Source organism: Leishmania panamensis, assembly GCF_000755165.1.
Source record: "Leishmania panamensis strain MHOM/PA/94/PSC-1 chromosome 23 sequence".
NCBI classification, from domain to species: domain Eukaryota; phylum Euglenozoa; class Kinetoplastea; order Trypanosomatida; family Trypanosomatidae; genus Leishmania; species Leishmania panamensis.
Genome location: NC_025869.1, coordinates 474,287 through 497,236, shown reverse-complemented (window position 1 = coordinate 497,236; position 22,950 = coordinate 474,287). Strand labels below are relative to the sequence as shown.

At 56.6% G+C, this 22,950-nt stretch overlaps 8 protein-coding genes across 8 annotated transcripts; all 8 read left to right on the top strand.

Annotated features, from left to right (window-relative positions):
* Nucleotides 1-566: 566 nt before the first annotated feature.
* On the top strand, nucleotides 567-1,961 carry LPMP_231230 (hypothetical protein; the record flags this gene model as incomplete). The annotated part of the gene is made up of 1 exon (XM_010700978.1): nucleotides 567-1,961. One exon carries the CDS (start codon nucleotides 567-569, stop codon nucleotides 1,959-1,961), a length of 1,395 nt encoding a protein of 464 aa, XP_010699280.1.
* Nucleotides 1,962-3,444: 1,483 nt separating this feature from the next.
* LPMP_231220 (methyltransferase BTM2-like protein) lies at nucleotides 3,445-5,418 on the top strand (the record flags this gene model as incomplete). Its single annotated transcript, XM_010700977.1, has 1 exon — nucleotides 3,445-5,418. One exon carries the CDS (start codon nucleotides 3,445-3,447, stop codon nucleotides 5,416-5,418), a length of 1,974 nt encoding a protein of 657 aa, XP_010699279.1.
* A 2,474-nt stretch (nucleotides 5,419-7,892) lies between these two features.
* On the top strand, nucleotides 7,893-9,308 carry LPMP_231210 (hypothetical protein; the record flags this gene model as incomplete). The annotated part of the gene is made up of 1 exon (XM_010700976.1): nucleotides 7,893-9,308. The coding sequence occupies one exon, from the start codon at nucleotides 7,893-7,895 to the stop codon at nucleotides 9,306-9,308; it is 1,416 nt and encodes a 471-aa protein (XP_010699278.1).
* Nucleotides 9,309-10,085: 777 nt separating this feature from the next.
* LPMP_231200 (hypothetical protein) lies at nucleotides 10,086-11,141 on the top strand (the record flags this gene model as incomplete). The annotated part of the gene is made up of 1 exon (XM_010700975.1): nucleotides 10,086-11,141. The coding sequence occupies one exon, from the start codon at nucleotides 10,086-10,088 to the stop codon at nucleotides 11,139-11,141; it is 1,056 nt and encodes a 351-aa protein (XP_010699277.1).
* A 1,033-nt stretch (nucleotides 11,142-12,174) lies between these two features.
* LPMP_231190 (hypothetical protein) lies at nucleotides 12,175-13,524 on the top strand (the record flags this gene model as incomplete). The annotated part of the gene is made up of 1 exon (XM_010700974.1): nucleotides 12,175-13,524. One exon carries the CDS (start codon nucleotides 12,175-12,177, stop codon nucleotides 13,522-13,524), a length of 1,350 nt encoding a protein of 449 aa, XP_010699276.1.
* A 584-nt stretch (nucleotides 13,525-14,108) lies between these two features.
* LPMP_231180 (hypothetical protein) lies at nucleotides 14,109-16,187 on the top strand (the record flags this gene model as incomplete). Its single annotated transcript, XM_010700973.1, has 1 exon — nucleotides 14,109-16,187. One exon carries the CDS (start codon nucleotides 14,109-14,111, stop codon nucleotides 16,185-16,187), a length of 2,079 nt encoding a protein of 692 aa, XP_010699275.1.
* Nucleotides 16,188-17,510: 1,323 nt separating this feature from the next.
* Nucleotides 17,511-19,184, top strand: LPMP_231170 (hypothetical protein; the record flags this gene model as incomplete). The annotated part of the gene is made up of 1 exon (XM_010700972.1): nucleotides 17,511-19,184. One exon carries the CDS (start codon nucleotides 17,511-17,513, stop codon nucleotides 19,182-19,184), a length of 1,674 nt encoding a protein of 557 aa, XP_010699274.1.
* A 1,424-nt stretch (nucleotides 19,185-20,608) lies between these two features.
* OHL (orthologous HASP) lies at nucleotides 20,609-21,208 on the top strand (the record flags this gene model as incomplete). The annotated part of the gene is made up of 1 exon (XM_010700971.1): nucleotides 20,609-21,208. The coding sequence occupies one exon, from the start codon at nucleotides 20,609-20,611 to the stop codon at nucleotides 21,206-21,208; it is 600 nt and encodes a 199-aa protein (XP_010699273.1).
* Between the last annotated feature and the right edge of the window lie 1,742 nt (nucleotides 21,209-22,950).

The following is a 22,950-nucleotide window of genomic DNA, read 5'->3' as shown; positions in this document are numbered from 1 at the left end:
TCAGCTTTGTTTGTTTGTTTGCGTTCTGCATTTCCCCGCATTTGGTGTACAAAGGCCCACATACGTGTGCGCGTAAGCGGGTGTGTGTCTGTGTAGGAGGAGGGGGGAGGGGGAAGCAGGCCCATCATACCGATCGATCTTCCTTCTGTGTTGCTTGCCCGTGCATCCACTCTGGTATTAACCCCCCATACACCGCGCTCTAACGCGTTGCTGGGAAGCTGCTTGTTTTTCATTTCTCTCTCTCGATCCTCTCGCACAACGACTCAGACGGAGAAGCAAGCCTTTGCCTTCCTTCGTTTTGGGGTTTTACGCCTCTCTTCTATCTTGACTCATCGCACCCCCTCCACCCTTCCGCGTGCTACAGCACCACTCAATTCATCTACTTAGTTTTTGTGTGTGTGCTTTCTTTCTGTGTGCGCGCGGGCTTCTCCATCTTCGTACCTCAGGACATTCTCTCTCCTTTTCTCTCTTGGCCGCCACCTTTGCGGCGTCGGAGGATGCTCTCTAAAGGCTCCTCAGCTCCCTTCACGGGTGTGATTCCCGACAGGGAAACCCTTCACGAAGTGATGCGCTACATACCGTACAATAGGCGCACCTTGACCTCCATGCGGTGCGTCTCGCGACCGTTTCGCAGCGCTGTACAGAGCCCGCACAGCCCATGGGCACAACACAAGGAAATCATGGTCTCCCGCTACGGCCAGTGCATCATCTTCAACGCCCAGGAGAACGAGGAGGGACACAGCAACTTCTCCCTGTACTCCATTTCCTCTATTGGTCGCAAGTTCCGCACCCACAGCGCCAAGCTGCTGGGCCGCTATCACGCCCTCGTCGCCAATGGGCTGTCGCGCCTCGTGTTGCATCACGCTCCGGTGGAGAACTCTTTCTTTGAACCGCTTGGCGCGTTGACAAACTTGAGGGAACTGGAGCTGGTCTCGTGCCGCGGGGTCACGTCCGTCGGGGGCGCCAGTCGCATCAAAGGCCTAGAGTCCTTAACGGTCGTCTTTTGCCCTGTGGAGTCGGATGGAGTCACGGGGCTGCGTCTCTCAAAACTCAAAAAATTGACACTGCGGTCCTGCAGCAAGCTCTCCAACCTGAACGCTATTCACTCTGAGACATGTGCCTCATTGGTGGACGTGCACGTTGAGAGCTGTGGCGTGTACGATGACACGTCTTCCGCCTTCTTTGGCTACCTCAGCGCCAACCTGCGCACTCTCAATCTCACCGCCACCTTCATTGACACCGCCCTCACGCACATCCCCACAGCGGCGCTAGAGTCACTGACATCGTTGCTCGTGCCTGAGACGCCATTCCACTCGTCAACTTTAAACTCACTGAAGGTATCGTTGGCTAAGAAGCTGGAGCACTTGTCACTGGAAGGCTGTGAGGAAATCACCGAACTCTCTGCTCTCGGAAGCCTAGCGAAGCTCCGATTCCTTGATGTGTCGCGCCTGAGTGTGCTGCAGGACATCGAGTGCGTTGCGCAGTGCACGGAGCTGGAGATGTTCCGCTGCGCCGGGACCGACCTCAACAGTATCGCGTTTCTCAAAAATATGAGGCACCTGCGCGTGCTCGACGCGACAAACACGGCGCTCACGGATTACACGTTGATCCACCTGGAGGAGTCCCCCGAGCTGGACACAGTAGTGCTGACTGGGTGTCTATACATCTCCAGCATCAACGCCTTCCACCAGTGCCCCAAAATACGACGCATCTTGTGCGGGCGCACGGCCGTCACCAACGAGGGCGTGGAGATGCTGACGGAGTGCGCCGCGCTGGAGGAGCTTGACCTGAAGATGACGAACGTGACAGACGTGAATCGGCTCGCCGACTGCCCTTTTCTCAAGGCCATCAACGTTTGCGGGTCAATCATGATGCAGGACGCGATTCAGAGATTACTGGATAAGTCGTCCGTGGAGGTAATCTGCGATTCCTTTGAGGAGAATGACTATATGGACTGCTAGGGTCTGTGTCTGAGTCTATGCATGTATGTGTTGTGGTGTTACTCACAGCCCTGTGGAAGGGAGAGGGGCTAGGGTAGGTTTTGGGGGTTAGCGGTACTTGCGTGTGTGTGTGTGTGTGGGGATGAAGGACAGCGTTGTTTCTCCTTCCCCCCTCCTCCATTTCCGTTTCTCTTTCTGCTTTGTTCCTCTTTTTCTTTTTCTGGTTTCTTTCGTTTCCTCAGGGCTGTAGTCACTGCTTGAAGGTGTGAGCGTGTCTGGGGGAAGGAAGGAGGTGCCTTTAAGGGCTCTTAATCATGGCGACAGAGAATCAGGCAGGTGGGACGAAAAGGAAAAGGCGGCATAGGCTAAGTCAAGTCGCGGTAATGGGACCCTGCTGTCTTCTGTGTCACTCTGTTTCCCCCCTTTACACCCTTCTCTCTCTCTCTTGCTTGGGGGTCTTCGTGCGGGACGAACATCGGCTAACCACATCACCTCTCTCCTCACTCCCACCCCCATCTTTCTCCCCTCTTCGCACACCGCCTCGCGCACGCCACCGCAGACGCGAACTGACACACTTGCGAAGGGACTTCTCCTGCTTCTGCCCCATTGTGATGTCTGTCTGTTCTTTCCCTTTCTTGCCGCGTCGCTCTCTCTATCTCATCTGGTAATTCGCCGTTTCATGGTTAACCTATCTTTCCCGCTTTGTGTGTATGTGTCTGTGCATCTGTGGTTCTGGTGAAATGCGCGTTGCTGTTGCTGTTGCCTCTTTTTGTGCCCTGTACCATTCTCTCTGTCCCTGTTTGCCCCCCTCTTCTGGGGTACCTTTGTCTGTGGGTGTGCGTCTACTGCGTGGCTGTCCTTCATCTACGCGAATCTCCACCAACCCCAACGACCCTGCAGCTTAACAAAAGAGAAAAAATGAAGACATGAAGACAAGACAAATGAAGGCGAAAGAGAAGTGAGGGGTCTCGCAGTCGGCCGCTGCTGCGGCTGCTGGTTCTCTCTCTGGTCGGCAGCAGGGGTGCGAAGGCGCCCTCCTCTCTTTTATTCATTTTTACTTTCGATCTCTTTCAAGAGCAGACGCGAGTACATGGTGGTGCATATTTCCCCCTTCACCCCTCTCCAAAGCCAGTGCGGATGCCTTGCATGTCTCTCCTGTCGCACAACGACTCTGATGACGACCCTGCAAGCAAATTCACAAGCACGGGTGGGGCGGCGGCGTGAGTACAGGAGGGACTCTTGTGCTACACATGCGCGCGCTCTCGTATTACACATGCACACTGGACTTGTACCCTTTCACTGGCTCTCTCTAAGTCCCTCCTCTCAAACGCACTTCTTATTACCCACATGAGCACTTGCCACACACACACACACCCACACGCATCAACAAGGCCTTGACCAAACAGTGCGAGCGATACGGTGCTCGTGGGCTTGACGAGTGTGCTGTCTTGTCCTCCTCCCACCTTGTCACAGTGCCGCTAGCTTCCTTTAAGAGTTGCGCTCAATGCCATCGTCAAAGCCGCGCCATGCGAAAAACAGTGCTGGTAAGGGTCATGAGTCGGTTTCGCGCGCACCTCTGCCCGAGTTGCCTGCGCAGGCATCCGGAATAGCCTCGACGTCACAGACGGAAAACGTCTCGACAGAGCACCTCGCCTGGGCATCTCTCATCAAGGAGCAGCATCGGCATCTGCAGGCGACCGTACAGTCCGGTATCAGTGGCAGTGGTAGTGCGGTGACCACAATGAGTGCTTCTTCTTGCCTTACTGCCTCTGCGCCGTCGCTGTCGTCGTACCAGGAGGAATTGAAGGTGTGGCGACGTACGCTGACGGGCGAGGAGGCAGTGCGGCGGCTCTCTGCCTATGCTGAGGCGATGCATCATCTTGCAACGCTGTACTGGAATCCCTCCGTGGTACCTGTGGAGGGACCCGGCACCGGAGTGGATGACGGTAACAGTACACGCAGCGAGCCTGCAACGCATGGCGGGAAGCGCCAGCGAAGTAGCGACACGTCAGATGACGTAAAAGAGTCATCGTCTTGTGCGCTGATACACAGGGCAATGGCAGCTACGAGAACTGTGACGATGTCCGTCGACAACTCTCGCCACTACAACGACCGCCTCAGCTACTGCCTGCAGAGCATCGCCTCCTACTATCTCGGCGAGGCAGATACAGAAGGGTGCGTTGAGGGCACCAAAGACGGCGCGCCTGGCGCCGCTGATCTTCAACCTCCGGCGCCGGCGCCGTCGCCATCTCACTGCTTTAGGGTGCACGTTGAGCAGGTGAGCTTCCGTCAGCTGCCTGGCGTGTTTGCACGAGTCGTGAAGCCGCTTCGCAGGCTCTTCTTTCAGCGACATGGTCGCATGGCGACGGAAGCGGAGGCGAGCCAGCTAATCAGGGTTTGCACACCGCCCCGGCAGGGCAGCTGCGATGCTGTGCCAAATAAGAGCGCGGACGGCTCCTCTTGCTTGTTCTCGAGTGCCGACTCAAGTGACGGATCGACGACGGAGGCGTGCGCCGTGCGGGAGCTCATTGACGCGGATGTGTACGCACGCGTCATTGTGGAGGAGTCGACGTGGCGCCGAGGGGAGAACACGGCGTGGGCTACTGCACTACGTTACACTCGCGATGCGCTTCACTTGACGCCGACGTCGCCGCCTGCGCCGCTGTGGGCACTGGATGTGGGCTCATGCTATGGCCCCTTTTTCGGCAAGATCTTGAGCCGTGCAGTGCCTCTTGCACCAGTGCCTTTGCATGTAACGTCTTTGGATCTTGCTCCGTATCAGGCATCTGCGGCCTGTAACAGTGGTGCTGATGGCGTCCCTGCACCACGTGTGTGGCGAGTGGACTGGCTGGACATTGATTTTTTTGGCGACGAGCCAGAGGCAGGCGAGGTGGTGCGCACGAACAGTACCGCCGTTGCAACCGGCACGGCGGATGAAGGCCGCCTCCGCTATCAGCAGCAGAACTCAGTCAACAGCCTCATCGACTGGGGTGGAAACTCCGGATCGCACCTCCGCGACTCGCATGACGGCAGTACAGGCGACGCGACACAAAGCTCGCTCACAGCGACGGCGGTGCGGCTGGAAAGCTACGACGCTGTTTTTTTCTGTCTTCTCCTGTCCTACATGCCCACCCCACGCTTGCGCTTCTTGGCGTGCATCCATGCCTTCTTGGCACTTAGGGAGGGCGGGTTGCTCGTGATTGTGAGCACGCGCACGCAGGGACCGCGGCGTCGCAACTGGATGAACGAGTGGACGGTGTGCTTGGCCTCTATAGGGTTTCAACGCGTGCAACAGAGCATTCAGGGGAAGCTTGTCGGCATGTCCTTTGCGAAGGTGTCGCCCTCTGCGGAGGTGCGGCGGAGCTGGGTGACGGCGGAGGGACGTGCTGCGTGGATCGAGTCTTTAATGACATCTTCGGCGGCTCTGGAAGGACTGCGCATCACCGCAGACGACGCGAAGGGCTGCGCGGATATCTAACGAGGAAGGCAGGATGCACGAAGATGATGTTGGGGAAAAGTGACACCGTGCATTGTTCTCTCTGGCTTGCGCGCAGCTACTCACAGGGGAATAGAGCGCGAGTACACACTTCTTCACAGTTGCTCACAAACGAGCATCAACACCTCCTGTAGGCACACCATTTCTCTGTTCTGCGTCGCTCCCTCTCTTTTCCCCCACTCTTGTTCTTTGAGCCCCTCCTCCACAGTCTTCTACAGCATTTTGTGGGGGCGATATCTTAGGAGGGCGTATGGTGCACGGGGCGACTCAGAGCAGAGTCTTTTCGGCCCTGAAAGGGAGTGGGTATCTTTAGCTGCATGCTGAGTTGTACCTATGCATGCGTGTGTACACCATGGGCCATCCTCTCACCCACTTAAGCCAAACACACAACTGTATTGGTGCAGCTCTTTTGCCTGCAGTCAACTGCTTGCATTTCTGTGTTTATTTTTTTCTTCTCACTGAGTTGGTGTACCACGAGTACTCGCTCGGCTGCTCCTATTGCGAGGTGCGAGGAGGGGAGACAGTCGACTTCTGTTCCTCCGTGCTCTTGACTGCTGCGTGCCCGCCGTCGTGCTGGGGGCCTACCTTAGCCCTTCTACCTTTTAGCAGCACAGGCGCAGATATACAAGAGCGTTCAGCCTACGCCCTTCTCGGATGTCCATCTCTTTCTCTGCTTCGCACTAACTCTTTCTTTCGTATTTTTTTTTTGTTCTCCTTTTACTGGTGTGGTAGGCCATGCACACGCACCGTCCCCTCGCCGCTGCCTGTACTGGTACACTCACGTCATCACCCATCACACGTGCGTACACACACACACACCTCTATTTGCACAGCCAGAGGGGCACATTCCTGATCACTGCTTTCCACCTCTTTTATGGTTTCGCGTTTTGAGGATTCCCCCCTTTTTTACGTTTTTTTTTCCATTGTTAGTGTGGCAATGTCCGCTTATTTTGTGCGCGTTCACGTGCGCCCCTCCCTTCCCCTTCCTCCAGTACCGCCTCCACTCGCTGGTGCTCTTTGCCAAACGCGCGCACCGCTGTAGGCGGAGAAGAACGCTTTGGGAAGGCATTTCCTCTCTGTGTGCTGTCTCAGTAGTGCGTATACATTCACATGAGCAACGAACAAGCTGAACGACGGGTAGTAAAGCCAATGAGCGCAAGAGGCAGAGAGAGAGAGAGGGGAGAGAGAGAAGCAGAGGGAGGATTGCGTTTACACATGAAAAAGAGGCGTAGGCGTCTCTTCATAGACTACACGCAACCGCCTCTCTTTCTCTCTCAGCTATCATTTTGTTTTCATCTTTATCGATTTCTCTTGTGCCTCACTCCGCCACCTGCCTCTCTTTCGGTGTATATCTCATCTTTGGTATTGAAGTACTTTAAGCGACCCTCGCCTACTGAGGGTTATCGGACTCGACGGGTTCGCTAGACACTCGCTTCAACAGCAAAAACGAACAGCTCTGCTCTCTTTCCTACTTTCGCTATGGATCTCGCACTTTCCCACCTGTGCGTCTGCAAGGGCAGGAGGACGCGCCTTGTGGAACGAGAAGAGGGCAGGTCAGAGGAGGGGAAGGGAGGTGAGGAGGTGTGGGAGAGACACGGGGAGGGGAGGGGGGAACACAGCTGGCAAAGGAGCGAAAAGTCAAAAGAAAGCGTGAGGGAGGAGGGCAGGTGCTCCCCTCCTTTTTTTCTTCTGTTGTCAGCAGGAGTGGCTTTACCATTCTGCTTAGTGCGTCTGCTATGTCCATCTGCTTATGTAGGCGTGCACGTTTGTGGGCGAGTTTGTTGCTACTCCTCTCCTTCTGCGTGTGTGCGACTGGGCGTGACGATGCACGGTCGTGTACTGTCTCAGAACGTGGAGAATAGGCCTATATACTTTGCACATGTCTGTGATGTCCTTCATCGTGGTAAGTTAGGTGCGCTTTCGCAACGGGTGAGAGAGTGGAAATAGGAGCGAAAGCGCGAGGGTGTAGTCAGCGGGGTGTTTGTGCTGCCCTATTCACACAGACAAACATCCACATCCACACACACACACACCTCTATGTGTGATGCTCTGCCCTTCCTGTCTCGCGTGCGCCTCACTCTTGTGTGGGTGCTGAGTGGGGAGGACTGCGGTTGTCGGAGTATATCAAAGCTGTGGAACGCATATCCTTCCCGTTCTGCTCGCTTCCGCGCCACCACGACGCCATCTATACGTTAATCTTTCTCTGCCTCTCACTCGTGACAATCCCTCTCCTCTTTTTCAGGTATTTTTTTATTTCATTTTAGCGCTTCCTTCACTTCTCCTTATCTTGCGCACGTCGACACATACGCAGAGAGCACTCGAGCGCAATAAGTGGGGGCAGTGCGTCGTTATTGCCGAGCTTTGTGTAAGTCTGTGTCTGCGTCAGCCTGTGTATTGCCTTGTTTCCCTTCCTTCCTATTCCTTTCCTTTTCTCTTTTACCCTTCTTGTGGTTCTTATGGTGGAGCTACACGTCTTCGACTTCGACGGCACGATCTTCTACTCTCCGGTGGCCGACCCGAATGCACTTACTGCTGCCCTTGTCGCCACGGGGGACCTCAGCGTCGCGGATGCAGCCGTTGTAGCAAACAAGCTGCACGGCAAACTACGCAGCCCCGTGTCCTCCGGCGGCCTGGGGTGGTATCAGAGTCTTTCAACGCTGTCGCCACCGGCAGTGCCGGAGCAGCCGGCTGAGATTACATGGTTTGTGGAGCCCATTCTAGCACACATGCGTGCCATCGTTGAGACCCGCAACTCCTTGATGCGCCAGCGCTGCCCCACCGTCGGCACACAGCCACCGGTGCCAACGGTGGACATGCCTCTCATCTATGTGCTCACTGGCCGCGACGTGAAGTACTACGACCGAATCTGGACGCTGCTACAGCAGGCAGGGCTAGACAAAGAGGTGGAGGACGTCTTGCTGAAGCCGAGTGAGACGGCCGGTACTGTCAAGTACAAACTAAACCATTTCTTCTCCTTGATTCAGTACCACCAACCAGCGCGCGTCTTCTACTATGAGGACCGCGTTGAGCAGGGTAGGCTGCTGCTCGAGGGGATGCGGGCGCTGGAGGAAGTGCTGTACATGGATGTCAGGGACAGGCATAGGGGCACCGTCAACAGCGATAACAGCTACTGGAAGGCAGATCGCGTCGGCGTCGTGACGTTCGACGTCGCAGGCAGCACTACAGAGGCTGTCAAGCGAGAAGAGGGCAAGTGGCAGAACGGTTGCCATGGGGAGGCCTCGCGAAGATGTGAGGCCGTCACGGTGGAACCCCCGTCACTAACAGTTTTGCACACACCGCAGCCGACGGTTGTGTCGTGCGCTGACCGTGAAAGGGACACCTGGCAAGGCACAGACGGCAGAAACGAACACCTTTCAACGCTCGTCGCATCTCTGCGCGCTAGCCCGTATTCCCTGCTTCGCGATGCATGTTACCCAGTCCACCGGTACAGCCTCTACGACTTACCCTCTCTGACAGAGACTCTTCCGGAGGCGAAGGTCTCGGCGGCGTTGAGCCAAGCTGAGCGGCAGGCGCAGCAGTGGGTTGAGGGAACGGTGCGGTTGTACAACTCGAAGAGCAGCTGCGAGGGCAGAGGTCGCGTACAGGGTGGACGGCCGGTGGTCGGCAGCACTACCACTGCTTTTGGGTCTGGGGCCAAGGCGGCAGCGGTCTACGACCCACGTGCCTTACGCGCCGCCGTCTCCTTCGCCGTTCCTCCCCCGTTTGTCTTTATCATGGTGCTCGTGCCTCCTGCATTGTGTGGCCGCAGCTCAGGCATGCTAAGCGGGGAGCAGCTTGTGGCCCTGGTGCGCACACTGGAAGAGGAGAAGCGAGCGGCGGAGGAGGGGCGTACGTGGCATAGGCGCGCCTGAGCATACATGTGACGAACCACCCCGAGAGAGAGGTGGAGCGAGGCCCAGCGATGTTCACGAAACGAGGGTGCAATAACACGCACTGAGAGTTGAGCACATACGGATTCAGGTGTGTAGACACACATGTCCGCATACGTCACCGCAACGAACGTGCATGCGGAAACTACAAACGAAAAGTTGACGACGCCCCGCCTAGCACCGCCATCGCGGCGATTGACGTGTGTGGTATTCTCTTCGGGCCTGACTGTGCGTTGAGCCCGCTTTCTTGATCAGCCTTCTTTCCCAGCGACCGCTGCCATCCCCTTCTCTCACTGTCTCCTCCTTTGACTTACTTCATGTGTTGACCTCCGTTTCTCAACCGCCCCCCCTCCCCCATCCTCACCGCGAACGTGTGGCAGGCTCAATCGCTGTCTCATCTGCATGTGACGTGTTGTTGGGGACTGTAGTCGTCTTCTCCACCTGAACGACCCGGCGCACACCACGGGCCGGTACCGCCTACACCTCGCTTACACATTCATACAAACGTTTACACAAAGTCGCATTCCTCAGGTTTCAGCTGGCGCGGCTGCAATGCGCTCGGCGAAAGTCCCGCCTTCAATTGCGGTGACCAAGAAGGGTGTGCATTATATCGTTTCCACCGTGAACAGCTGTGCTAGCTATGAAGCATATCGTCAGCATCACGTACACCTGATGCAGACCTCCTCTTCCCCTTTGACATCCATGCCTGTCTTCCGCCTTACCTCGCTACTGCCTGCTGACTGGTCAGCTCTGCTGCGGATGAGCCGTCGCCTCACTCATCCAGGCGCGAACTTTAACTTCTCCTCCCCTGGGGACACGGCGGAGATCCGCTCGATGACGGCGGACACGCCCGCCAGCGTTGAGAAGCCCGTTGTCAACAACAATCACGCGTACCTGCACATCGTGGAGCGGACACCCGGTGACTTCACCCCGAACAACTTGGTCTATCACCAACTGCAGCGGTACCACCTCGTTCCTGCGCAATCGACCACTGCTGTGGAGGCGGGCGAAAACGCAGCGGTGCTCGCTGCCTTCACGGCCCTTGTCACGACTTTGCAACAGCAACCTGCGCAGTCGCCGGAGGAGGCGTCGGCAGAGTTGTTGACCGCTGAAGAGACAGCACTCGCTGCGGCCACGACAGCGGAGAAGCTGCAGCGCGACCCGTTGGCGTCCAAGCCAGATGCCCAGGCACATACTGCTGAGAATCTCCGCCAGATGCACGCCTACGCGGCCGCCTCGGTCGCAAACACCACCCCTCCCATCCTCCTTACTGAAATCAAAGACGCACATCGCTTTACCTTCTACCCCTTCCCCATTTTGGCTGCTGTGAGCATCCCGTACTGCTCCCAGCACTTCTGTGTGCTCGTGAACCTGAAGCCCATCGTACCGAACCATCTCATGGTGGTCCCCATTCGTTGTGTAGGCACGATACACGGACTCACAGAGGAGGAAGTGGACGACTGGGGCCATGTGATGCGGTGCACTATTCAGGTCCTCGAGCATCTGCGTCGTCAGTGCTATGCCCGAGACAGTGCTGCTTCCTCTGCTACCGCCGCCATACCCTCTGTTGGGAACTACAGCATTGCTGTGCAGCAAGGCTCACTGGCGGGGCAGACGGTGGACCATCTTCACGTGCATGTTATCCCCTTCGACCCCAAAGGGAAGCTGGCGGGGGAGCCAGAGATGGACGAGGAGGGACAGCGGCGACGCCCGCCTCGCACACCCGCTGCTATGCAGGATGAGACAAACGAGCTGCGTCTCTTGTTTGCCCAGTACACCGCAGCAGCCGCCTCGTTGTCGACAGCCACCTTGTGAAGCATCTGAGGCATATCTGTTTTGCACATCCATCTTGTGCCGCCTCTCTTTGTGCGCCGCCTTTTCTGCTTTCTTTGCAATCGATCGAGTGCTGATGCACTGTGAGGTAAATGGAGGAAACAAACAGCGACACCAACGACAGGACTCTAGCCGAAAGCACTCGTTTCGTGTTAGCTTACGTCCAGGCAGGCCCCCCCCATATATCTGTACGTATGTATGTGTGTGTGCGTGCGTGTGTGCTGGATGAGGTAGGTTTCTAGCAGCGCTGACCATTGCTACCTTTCACTTTTCCCCTTTCCTGTCTCCCCCCGTCACTCGAGAGAGAGAGAATGTGTGTGTGATCGGATAACGACTCGTACTTGGCAGTGCTTGAGCCTCGTTCACCTTTTGTTTCAACTTTTAACTCTCAACTGTGAGCATGACACAGGCACACACGCACAAACCCATTTGCATCTCTCTCTGCGCCCTTTCACAGCAACGACTACCGGTGATTACTACACACATGCAGACATAGCGCAAAGTGAGGGGGAAGGAAAAGCACGTGGGGTACACAATCGTCGCGTGTTCTGGCAGCGTGAGCACACAAAACATTCCCTTCCTTCCCTCTCTCTCTCACACACGCCTCCTTCCTCCCGGTTCTTCACAACTTTCTTTCCATTCCTGCTCGCCACTGTGCACCTCTTCTCAGTCACTCTCGCTTTACGACTCCACTTATTTTGCGCTAATAAATTACCTTGTCCTCCCCAGTGTAATTCTATCTCTAGCAGCACGCTTCTCTCTCTGTGTGTGTGCGTGCCGTGCTGGCTTCACTTTATGTTGCCGGTGGAACGGCAAGGCAGAGTAAACAGTGGACACTCCCCTCTCCGGAATCCGGGGGAAAGCGTTTTCACGGGCGGTTTTTCACAATCCTCCTATCTACCGCCTTTCATTCTCTCCGTGGGCTCTTTTCTTGCTCGCTGTCGCCTCGTACCGTACGCGCCTTCTCTCCTCTCCCCCCTCATCATCCTTCTCCCAGGTGCTTCATCATTCCGTGATGCAGTCCCTCCCTACTGCACACGTCAAGAAGGTACTCCGTAAGGAGCAGCTGCTCCGCTTACGGAGGTGGGCCAAGTCGGATCCAGCGCAGGTGGTGGCTGCCTCGCAACAGATCTGCGATCATGTGTATGGCTACATTCTCGCGCGCTACCGGCCTGGCGCGACCGCTGCCGCTCGTGAAACGTCGTCATCGTTGCCATTGGGAGCAGCAGCGGGACCGGATGCACCGCTACCTGCCCCACTTTCTCCACCACCGCTGCTCGTCCTGGCGTATCTGCCACTGTACTTTGAGGTGGATCTTGTGCCGCTCATGCAGCGTCTGTGGTCAATCGCGCATGAACAAAACATCCACATCTTGACGCCTGTAGTGCTCTCAGAGGCGATGGCAGCTTTGCCGACGGCTGGGGCTGTGCCTGCGCTTTCTGTGAAGCCGACAGCACAACCAGGGTCATCAGCTCTCTCTAATCCCTTGCCAGTAGCACTCCCCGCGCCGCACACCCTCAAGAGTGCGATGGTCTTTGTCGAGGTGCTGGATGAACGTGACCTGGCCACAGGCTTCGCCCCACAAGGTGGGTACGGCATTCGTGAGTTTAACATCTCTCTCTTGGAGCCCTGGCTACTGGGGCCTTTACACACGTCCACATTCGGGACGTTAGCTCCTCTCCATTCGCCGTCGACTTTGGGAGGAGTGAGGGGCGATGACGAGGACGGCCATGTCGTGCGCTCGTGCTGCCATGGTCGCCAGCGTCACATGATTCTCTGCGATGCATATGCACGTTTGTTCCCCGAGTCCCACGCGGCTGGGTATCGGCCATCGGGCCTTCTTGAGTACGGCGATTTCAGTGAAGGCTCAAGCACCCATTTGAGCCCCAGAGTGCATGGGGAGGACACGCACAGCTTATGCAGTCTCGACAAGGCGTCGATGCTCGTGCTCACGCCTGGTGTACTCTTTGACGTGAGCACCGGTGCCCGCCTCGGCAAGGGCGGTGGCTTCTACGATCGCTTTTTCAGCTACCACGGCAGTGCGCATCACAACAGGTTCCCTGCTGACTCCCTCCCGCCCCGTATCGGAGCTCAGGAAGAGGAGGGTGCGGCAGTGGGTACGGAAGCCGTAGTAGATGCGCTCCCTCTCTCTCCCTCCGGCGTGTCTTTTCCGAAATGGGAGGTCATGGGCCTTGCCTTCGACGATCAGGTCCTGCATCCTTCTGCAGCGAGTACGTCCGTACCGGTCAGCACTGTCCCTGATAGCTCCATGCCGTCGCGCATCCCTGTCGACACGCATGATCAACTCATGCACTTTGTTGTCTCTCCGAGCTGCGGCATAGAGCAGGTGTGGCAATACAAGTGAGGTACAGCACATGCAACTGTTTCACTACCGCAAGTCGACCTGTTCAAGGATATGCAAAGCGGTGCTTATCAGCGCCGCCAAGGCTACAGGAGCATTATAATCTACGAACAGCAAGCGACAAACCATACTCACTAATGCGCTCAATTTACACACACACACACATGCAGTGTTGTGAAAGACAGCTTCTTTTTGCACTCAGGACAGAGCTGTGCGCTTGCTAAGCATGTGCATGAGGTACACTGAGGACTTGTGTATGTATGTGTAAGCGTGTGTATCGGTGCGTGTGCATGTGCCCCTCTTCCTTCCTTCCTCATGCCCTATTACCGTTTGCATGCAGCCTATGATGACCTTCTCTCGCACATGTTTGCATGCTTCTCCACCCTGCGAGTTCCCCTTCCGTGCCCGAAAAACAAAGCCTCCACGTAACCTCTCTCCCTCTCTTGGGTGCTCACACACACACACACACCCACAGAAATGGAGGGAGGGAGGAACGTACACACATCACCACGACCACGATCACTACAGGATTAGCGTCACCTTGGCCTCTTAGAAGCGCCATCCGCATTTTTTTCCGAACGTATCGAATGAACGTGGAGGCCCATCACGCCGTGCGGCGTCTCTATGTCCAGCTGCTGCGCGCGCAGCACGGTGTGCATGGCGTCAAGGAAGAGGAAGGGCCTCCTTCGCTTCCGCCGGGCTCTACCAACATCCTCACTAATCGCAACCCGCTCTCAGCCCCCACTTCCCTTGAGCGCAGTGGTGCGTCAGGCACAGCGGCGGTGTCTCCGAACCCGACTTCCTACGGTGCTGCGGTCGTCATCTCATCCGCTCCTCCAGCTCCCCCTCGACGTCTACCACGGTCAGCAGCTTCTCCAGTGACAACGACGCTGTTCGCGTCAAGAGGCGCCTCAGTGGTATCAAATGCACGGCCCTCACGCTCTGACGGACTGAAGGGGTGCTGGCAGCGGCGACGTGACCGATACTCTACATCGCCTTACACAGCTTTCGGCTATGCGGCGTTAGGGGACGAGGAGACGGCATGCATTTCTGAGGTTCAACAGTGGAAGATGCGTCTAGCACAGACATTACGGCAGCGAAGCGTCAAGGTGGAAGAGCAACTGAGAGAGATGTTGGCAGGGCACGTCCAACAGTGCTTACAGGCAGCCGCGACGTCGACGCTTACGGCATCAGCGCAGCAAGGGACACCGGCAAGATTCAGTGCGCCTTCGGTGCCTTCTTTCCTGCGCGTCCTGTCCACCGGCTATGCTGTCACCATCTCCGTGCAAAACACCAGCGGTGTTGAGGACGGAGTGCGCGATCGGGAGGGACATGATGCCACTTGGAATCCATTTTCGGATGCTCTTGGCTCACAGGCGCCCGGCGAGGACGGTACCGGCCGCGATGCGAACAACCCACGACATCGCGAGGATGCATATGTGGAGAGTACAAGAGAGGCAGCACCTAAGTCACCGGGGATCCAGGCAGCGTCTTTACGATCACCCGCCTCGAGGCTAATAGCTGCTGGCGCGCCAGCAGCTGCGACTTCACTAAAGACTGTACTATTAAGGAAGCAATCTCTCGAAGCACAACTGAAGGCGTGCCAGGCAGATCCCTCTCAGTCCTGGCAGTCGGCTGGCACGCCGAGAAATCCATTCGTGCCCGTGAATACGGCTGCTCTGTGCAGCCGTCTGAATGCGTACCAAATGTGTGCCGCTCGTACCACGGCCATTACTGATGCTCCCGCCAGTGCCTCATCTACAAAGAACTACCTACAGGAAAAAGAGAGTAGCGAAGCGCCTGCCGCAGCACTGCCACCAGTGTGCACGCTGTGGGAGTACTTGCCCATTTCCTCGTCCTTGCACGCCAACATGAGCTCGGCAATCGGCAAGGAAGGAAAATCTGCGCCAGTGCCTACTCCCTCTCGATTGGCACTCTCGACCTCGCCGATGGACAGACTCAAGGCGGTGTGGCGTCGGTGTGCGCGCAAGTCTAGCCGTCGGATACCGCCAGTGAGAAGCGATAGCGCAGAGAGGGACAAGCGAGCGGTTTCTGCGAACAATGCAGCTCATGATCCTCTGGCGCTGATGACTGACAGCCACTGGCGCAGGCTCCAAGAGCAAGTACGGGCAACGCAAGATGCATTCCAGTTGCTGCTTGCGGAGGCGGCCTTACACTCTCAAGACAGCCGGCAAAGGAGCGGAGGTGCCAAAACGAATACCCCCGCGGTTATGTCCTCAAGAGCACCGCCGTTACTAAGCGCTTACGCACCGATTTCGCGTGCGCTGCCTTGTAGCACCTTGGAAGCGGAGGGTGTGGCGACAGAGGTGGTTATGGTGTGCTACACCGCAGCCCCGCTTGGTCTGGATTCTGTGAGCTGGGACGCGAGCGCGCATGCAGGTCACACACCAGTTGAGACTGCGCCCTCCGTCTCACTGCAGCCGACGTGGGCGCTGTGCTTTGAGGTGGACGCCTTGCACGAGGCATGGCTGCGGCGAACGCTGCTGGAAGTGGCGTCAAAAGAGGCGGGGCCACCCCCTGCATCCATCGCGACAGCCAGTCCTCCACCTCCAGCAACATTCACCACGCTCGGGACCTCCGTGATATCGTCTGCACTGAAGGTCGATGTTCAGACATCCCTGCGGTCGATGTGCACCTGCCATTAATCCCTGGCACATTGTAGGTAGTTCGACATTTATGAGCGACGAGTGATCTCGGGTGTACGTCACCCTCGTCGTGCACGGTATGCTCAAGCATGTTGCCGCACAGCTCTCTCCCTGTCGCCCTTTTAGTGTTCTCTCTTCCCTGCACTGCCTCGACCTCTTTCTTTTCCCCTTTCTGTGTTGCGTCTGTGCTTTGTTTGCTACTGCGAGTGCAGGCGCCTGCACGCTGATGAGTGTGCGTCTTTGTGCTTGGTATGGGTCTGTCTGTGTGTCTGTCTCCCTGATGGATGAGTAGAGCTGGCGAAGCGCCGTACTCAGCTTCTTGTTTCCCTGCTTCTCCCACTCCGTGGCCTCGAAAGCAATTTGATTTGCCTGATGGAAAAGACCGATGCCCACGTTCGTGCGAGTGCCGTTGCACCGTCAGCATCACATGCACACACTCACAACCATCGTCGTAGACACAGGAGCGCGACACCAAACCAAGAGCAGCAGCACTCGATACATCGCCCCTCTATTATCTCCCCTCCTTTTCTCCGCACCTCTCCCCTGTTTTTTTTTTTGGGCGGACTGTTGTGGAGTGTTTTGAAGGCTGTTAGCTGCTCGCTAGCCTCTGCATCTGGGCAAGTGTCTTGATTCACGCTGTCCGACGCACCGAGCAAGAGAAGGAGGGGGAGAGACGGCGCAGGGATGGGCTGCTTGCTTGTTCTCTTTTCTCGTTTTTCTGACTTTGGTTTCACACACCGCCTGTGTACCTTACCACTGATTCCACTGTGCCATCCGCGCTAACCTTTGCTTCTCTCTGCTACCCTCGAGGCCACCCAACGAACTACACACCGCTGTTTATACGCGATGAGTACGCGCTTCCTTACGTAGTACACATTGCAGGTCTCCTTACTCGTACGCGTGCACCTTCTCGCAGATAGATAGACATATATAGATATCTAGATTTATCTACTTCTCCTGGTCTTCACGTACGCGCACTCACTCACGCACGGATGCTCATCCCCTGCCTCTTCTCTTTCTCGACTTGCCTCAGCATCACAGCCAAACTGTTGTAGCGACTGTAGTTCTGAGTGACACTGAGGTGGTGTGTGTGTGTAGAGCTTTACTACCCTTTAAGTAAAGTTGCGATGTACTGGACTTGGATGCTCACCAAACAGCCGCAACAGCAGAGGAAGACAAAAAATAATAAAAAGTCTGGCGTATAGCCGACACACAGGCACACAACTTCCACACAATCACACAATTTTTCCTTCTCCACTTACCTATCAAAGAGAGATCTTGTCGCCTTGGTCGACACGATTTCGTAGTCTTCGACAGTAAAAGATGTCGCATCAGGTCGCTCACACATCAGCCACAGAGCGTCAGCACCTTCGGCAGAACTACTACACCACCTCGGAGCAAGAGGCTGGACTGGCGCACTTATGGCACATGCAGCGGCTGGCTTCGATTCGTCTGAGCCCCTCTCACACAATCCAAGATGTGCCCGATGTGGACTTTCAGCAGCCAGGTCGCCCCTCCATGGATTACTACAGACAGCTCTACGCCGATCGCTACGCCCAGCAAGTGCGACACGACGAGGCTCAAATCTACGCTCAGAATGTGAAGGTACTGCATCACCTTCTCCTCGCCAGCGACGACACAACACGCAAGGGACGCCACATGAACCTCGTCCCGACCTCTTCTGAGGTCTGCCGCTTCGACAACATTGAGGACCAGACGCTGAGCCGCATGCGCCAGCGTCAGACGCGGCAGCGGCAAATTGCGCAGGAAAATGAGAAATTTCTCGGTCATCTCCTTTCGGTGTCACCCAGGGTGCGCACCGCCAAGGACCTCGGGGCATGGCACACCACAGTTCACAAGAAGCGAGTGCAGCAGCTCTCTCGATTCAAGCCGGCTGAGCCATTTGCCGGGGCACGATTGCTGGAGGCAGCCTCCTCTAGAAGACGGAGCTCCCACGGAGGTGTTAGCGGCGCTGCCGCAACCGCCGCAGCGCCGTATTCAATTTCGTCGGAGCTTGCTGCGGCCCCTCCGCTGCTGCGTGGTCACCCTTATCCGCCACTCTCTATCGCTGAAGCGTCGCGCACCGCCCCAGCCTCGCTTCTGCCGGTCGTGCGCACGACATCCTACGGGGGTGTGCCACTCGTGCTCGAGGACTCCATTGGAAGCCTTGGCGGTGTGGGTAACAGCGAGGCAGCAACAGCGGGGTACGCCGCTGCCCTGCACCATCCTCCGAAGCGGCCGCCAGGTACCTCTCGCCCTGACTGGCAGCCCATCTCTGCCACGGACATTCCCTTGCTGCATTACGCGGCCGACCTGCAGCTGCGTCGCGACGGCGGTGGTGGCGCCTCAACCTGCGTGAAGGGAAGCAGTCGCTCGTTTTCTGCCTCTTCGCAGCGACGAGGGATGCAGGATTCCGTGCACGATGCTCGCAGAGGGCCGAACGCCTCGAGCCAGCGACGCCATAAGACCGCGTTCAACACTGTGCGCCTTGTTGAGCCAACCGAAGAGGGGGGCGTAACTCAGATATGGCGTCATGCGCTACGGAGGCGTCACGAACGGCTCGCAGCGGAACACACCTATTACGGCTCACACACGACGCTAACAGGGAAGCCCTTCACGCACAGATTGCCGCCGCAATTTGAGGTTTCTGTGGGCGGTGCCTGGGAAGCCAATAACGGCTGCTTCGTGCAGTGTTGTCCTTCCGCAGACAGACCAGCAAGAGCGCCGCCTCTTCTCGCGCCACAGGTGGAGCCAGCAGCCGAATCTGGAAGCCGCCTTGCTCCCACCGCCCCACCCGCGCCCGTCAGCGGCTATCCACGCCGGCCTTTGAGCTCATCAGAGAGCGCCTTGCGAGCACCGGTGCAAAGCAAGTGGCGTGCGTCAATACCAAAAGGGTGGACCACCAGTTTGGGTCCGTCCGACAGCGCAACAGAGGCGGAGACAGCGGACGCACAGCTGTGTTGTGCGTCGAGCTGCGGAGCGTACGCGCCTATTTGAGGGCGACGCAGGATGCCCCAGTACGGAAGAACAGTCTTTGCGCCTCCCCATCGATTTATATCAGTGTCTCTCTCTCTCTCTCATTGAGTTGATCACCAGTAGAGCGCATCGTCCCCACTTATTTCATTCGTCAGTTCCTGCTCTTCAGCTCTATCTGAGGGGCGAGAGAGGCTAAGAAGAAACAATGCAAGCAAAGAGGAACACACGTGGAAGCGCAAGAGAGAAAAAGAGAAACGCCACTCGAGCTGCGCGCGCGCGCACACACACACACACATACACACATACACAAACGCACTCCTCCACACCTCTCTCGCCTCGCCCAAAGGCTGATCACCTTTTTCTTTCTGTGACTGCACTCCAATGTAGGCCTCATTTTCTTTTCATTGTTCACAGGCAGACAGATGGGCACATCCACACACCCAGACACCAGGACTGGCCAGTCTCTTCACGCGAACACCGAGACACCTGTCAAACGCAGAGCGCTTCAACATTTCTCTTGTCTTTTCATCAAGGAGAACGAAGAGTGTGGCTCACCCCCAACTGGGCAACTCTTTCTGTGTAGATGTCTATGCCGGTATGCCTAGCTATGCCTGTATTTATACAGCTGTCTCCCTGTCCATATTGTTGCCTGCCTCTGCAGAAATGTATGCCTATATACCTCTGCTCATCTCTCTATATGTGCCTATACACCCCTTTCGAGCATCATGTACATTACGCGTTGTTCACGTACTCTTTTCATGGAATTTTCGTCATTGTGCTGGTTCTTCAGAGTTGCCTGCTTGTTTGCAAGTGCGCTGCTCGGGCCCACGTATTTTTTCCTCTTTCTTTTTTCTCTTCGTTAGATGTTCACTAGGCGAAAGTCCCACGCTGGCGTGTCCCTGTGCACGAACTGTGCCTTTCCTTCCCCTTCTTTCGTTGAATCTTCCCCTGTACCTCTTCTCACCACACTGTGGTGCGTATGTACTTCTAGGGCGTCCTTGTTTATGTGCACCTCTCATACCAGCCCTCTGCGTTGTCGCTCGCTCACCGCCCCACCCCGCTCCGTGTATCCACACCTTTCGCACCTCAACGCTTCTCCTCCTCAGCAGTTATCGCTCTATATTGGTGTGGCTCTAAACCTACACTTACATCTGCTTCTCCTCTCCTTTCTCTCTCCCTTGACGCATACTCTTCGCTGACGTGCGCCGTCGCAGGCTTTCCCCTTTACAGGCTCACCTACACGTCCCCCTACAGCGCAGTCTCTCAGTATTGTCACTTTCTAGTCTGGAATCCGCCAGTCCCAGCCCCTGCGCACACTACACTCGGTTCACTTATCCCCGTAGTAGCGCTTCACTCACCCTTAGCCGCTGCCTTTCTTCCTCTACCCACTGCTCTATCTCCCCCACCTATAAGCAATGGGGGCCATCTGTGCGAAGCTGTCGCCGATGCCGCGCGGGACCAACCGTCCGACGAACCAGAAGGGCCGTGGCAAAGGGAATAAGAAGAAGGGTGGTGACCATCATGGACATGGGAAGAGGGACGGTGGCGACCATGGACATCGGAAGAAGGATGGTGGCGACCATAAAGATGAGAAGGTGAACGGCGGCGACCATGGAGATGGGAATATGGACGCTGGCGACCATGGACATGGAAATATGGACGGTGGCGACCATGGACATGGAAATATGGACGCTGGTGACCATGGACATGGAAATATGGACGGTGGCGACCATGGACATGGAAATATGGACGCTGGTGACCATGGACATGGAAATATGGACGGTGGCGACCATGGACATGGGAATATGGACGGTGGCGACCATGGACATGGGAATATGGACGGTGGCGACCATGGACATGGGAATATGGACGCTGGTGACCATGGACATGGAAATATGGACGGTGGCGACCATGGACATGGGAATATGGACGCTGGTGACCATGGACATGGAAATATGGACGGTGGCGACCATGGACATGGGAACATGGGCGATGGCGACCATGGACATGAGAACATGGACGGTGGCGCACCTAACGGGGATTGAAATATGGGGAGTGATAACGAGCATAATGGGATGGGTGATGATGCCAACCCCTGATGCGCTGCGTGCCGGCTTGTGCTTGTGGGCCGAGCCCTTCGTCGGGCCTCTTGTGCCTCGTGCGCAGACTGCGTGTGTTGCTCGCGGTTCGTGTCTCTCCGCACACAGTGGCTAATGCCTGCCTGGGGTCGTTGTGATTGTACCTCATGGGCACCCCGGCTTTCCCCGACTCGACTTCCCCTCTCCGCTTCCGAGTGTGTGGTGGGTGTGGGGTTGGGCGCATAATGGACATTGTCGGTGGATGTGTGACGACTGCCGCTACACAGCTGTGACCACGCCGAGTCCTGTGTGTGTATGCTTAGATCACCGGTGCTAGCAGCTCTCTTGCTGCCTCTGCGTGGACTCTCTTTGTTTCTTGTGTCTTTTCTGTTCGGGTGCCTCTACGCATGCGCATACCCCCTCCCTGCCTCTTCCCCTCTTTACCTCAGTGCGCCACACAGTGAGCTCCCTTCCCTCGACCTTATTTTGCTGCCTCTGGCGCTTTGTTTCACTGCACCCACCCTCTTTAGTGTGTGCTGCTCCCCCTTGCCTCTCTTCGTGTTTTGCCTACTGTACGTTATGCTTATTCCAGTGTACTTGTACCACCCACGTGCATGTATGCGGATTGTTCCAAGGAGGAACTTTTGAGGATTGTCTCCCTTTGCTTCTGTGTGTGTGTGTGCGTGTGTGGTCTCGTTGGCCTCATGCCAGACTAGTACAGGATGCACATCCTCCCTTTCGCTGCCCCTGTCTTCTTTTCCTCGTCTGCTCTCTCTCTCTTCTCCTTGAGGGGCTTTTTCTTTCCTCCATCATTCCGTCTATCTCTTTGTGTACGAGCTTGCGGTGCCTCTGTTTTCGAACGTTTTCTCCTCTTGGAGGGGGAGGGGGGGAGCCCTTCCCCCTCTTTCCCCGCCCGGTGCACGTGTTTGCCACTCTTTTTCGTTTTGTTCTTCTGATGGCAGCGAGCGGCGGCTGTGGCGTGCTGGGATGAGGTGTGGAGTGTGCCTGTCTGCGCACCGCTCTATTTCCGTGTCTCCACCCTCTCAAGCTGCCCACGTCCCCGCACGCGAGTCTGCCGGGGCAGAAATGCTGTGCTGCGCCGTAATAAAGGAAAACACGGAGACGAAGTGCGCCGGCGCCAGAGCACATGCCCACGCACACGTACACGGGCGCTGCGTGGTACGGTTTAGTGGATGGCACGCCTAGGCACTGTGAGAAAGCGGCGCGCTCTCTCTCCAAAAAGGCACACTCGCCATGGTGGTGAGCCCCTTTCGTCGCTTGCTTTTCTGTTTCAGCCCCCAGTGCGAATGCACATGTGTACTTACGGGCTGCGGTTGCTGCGAAAGGAACAAGCTGACATGCCCGGGGCACCGCATTTCTGTTAAAGAGCCTTCGATCCTGCTGCGTGTTTCTCTCTGTATCTTCTACTAGTATCTACTGATCCTCCTCTCTTCTTTCTCTCTCCCTTGACGCATACTCTTCGCTGACGTGCGCCGTCGCAGGCTTTCCCCTTTACAGGCTCACCTACACGTCCCCCTACAGCGCAGTCTCTCAGTATTGTCACTTTCTAGTCTGGAATCCGCCAGTCCCAGCCCCTGCGCACACTACACTCGGTTCACTTATCCCCGTAGTAGCGCTTCACTCACCCTTAGCCGCTGCCTTTCTTCCTCTACCCACTGCTCTATCTCCCCCACCTATAAGCAATGGGG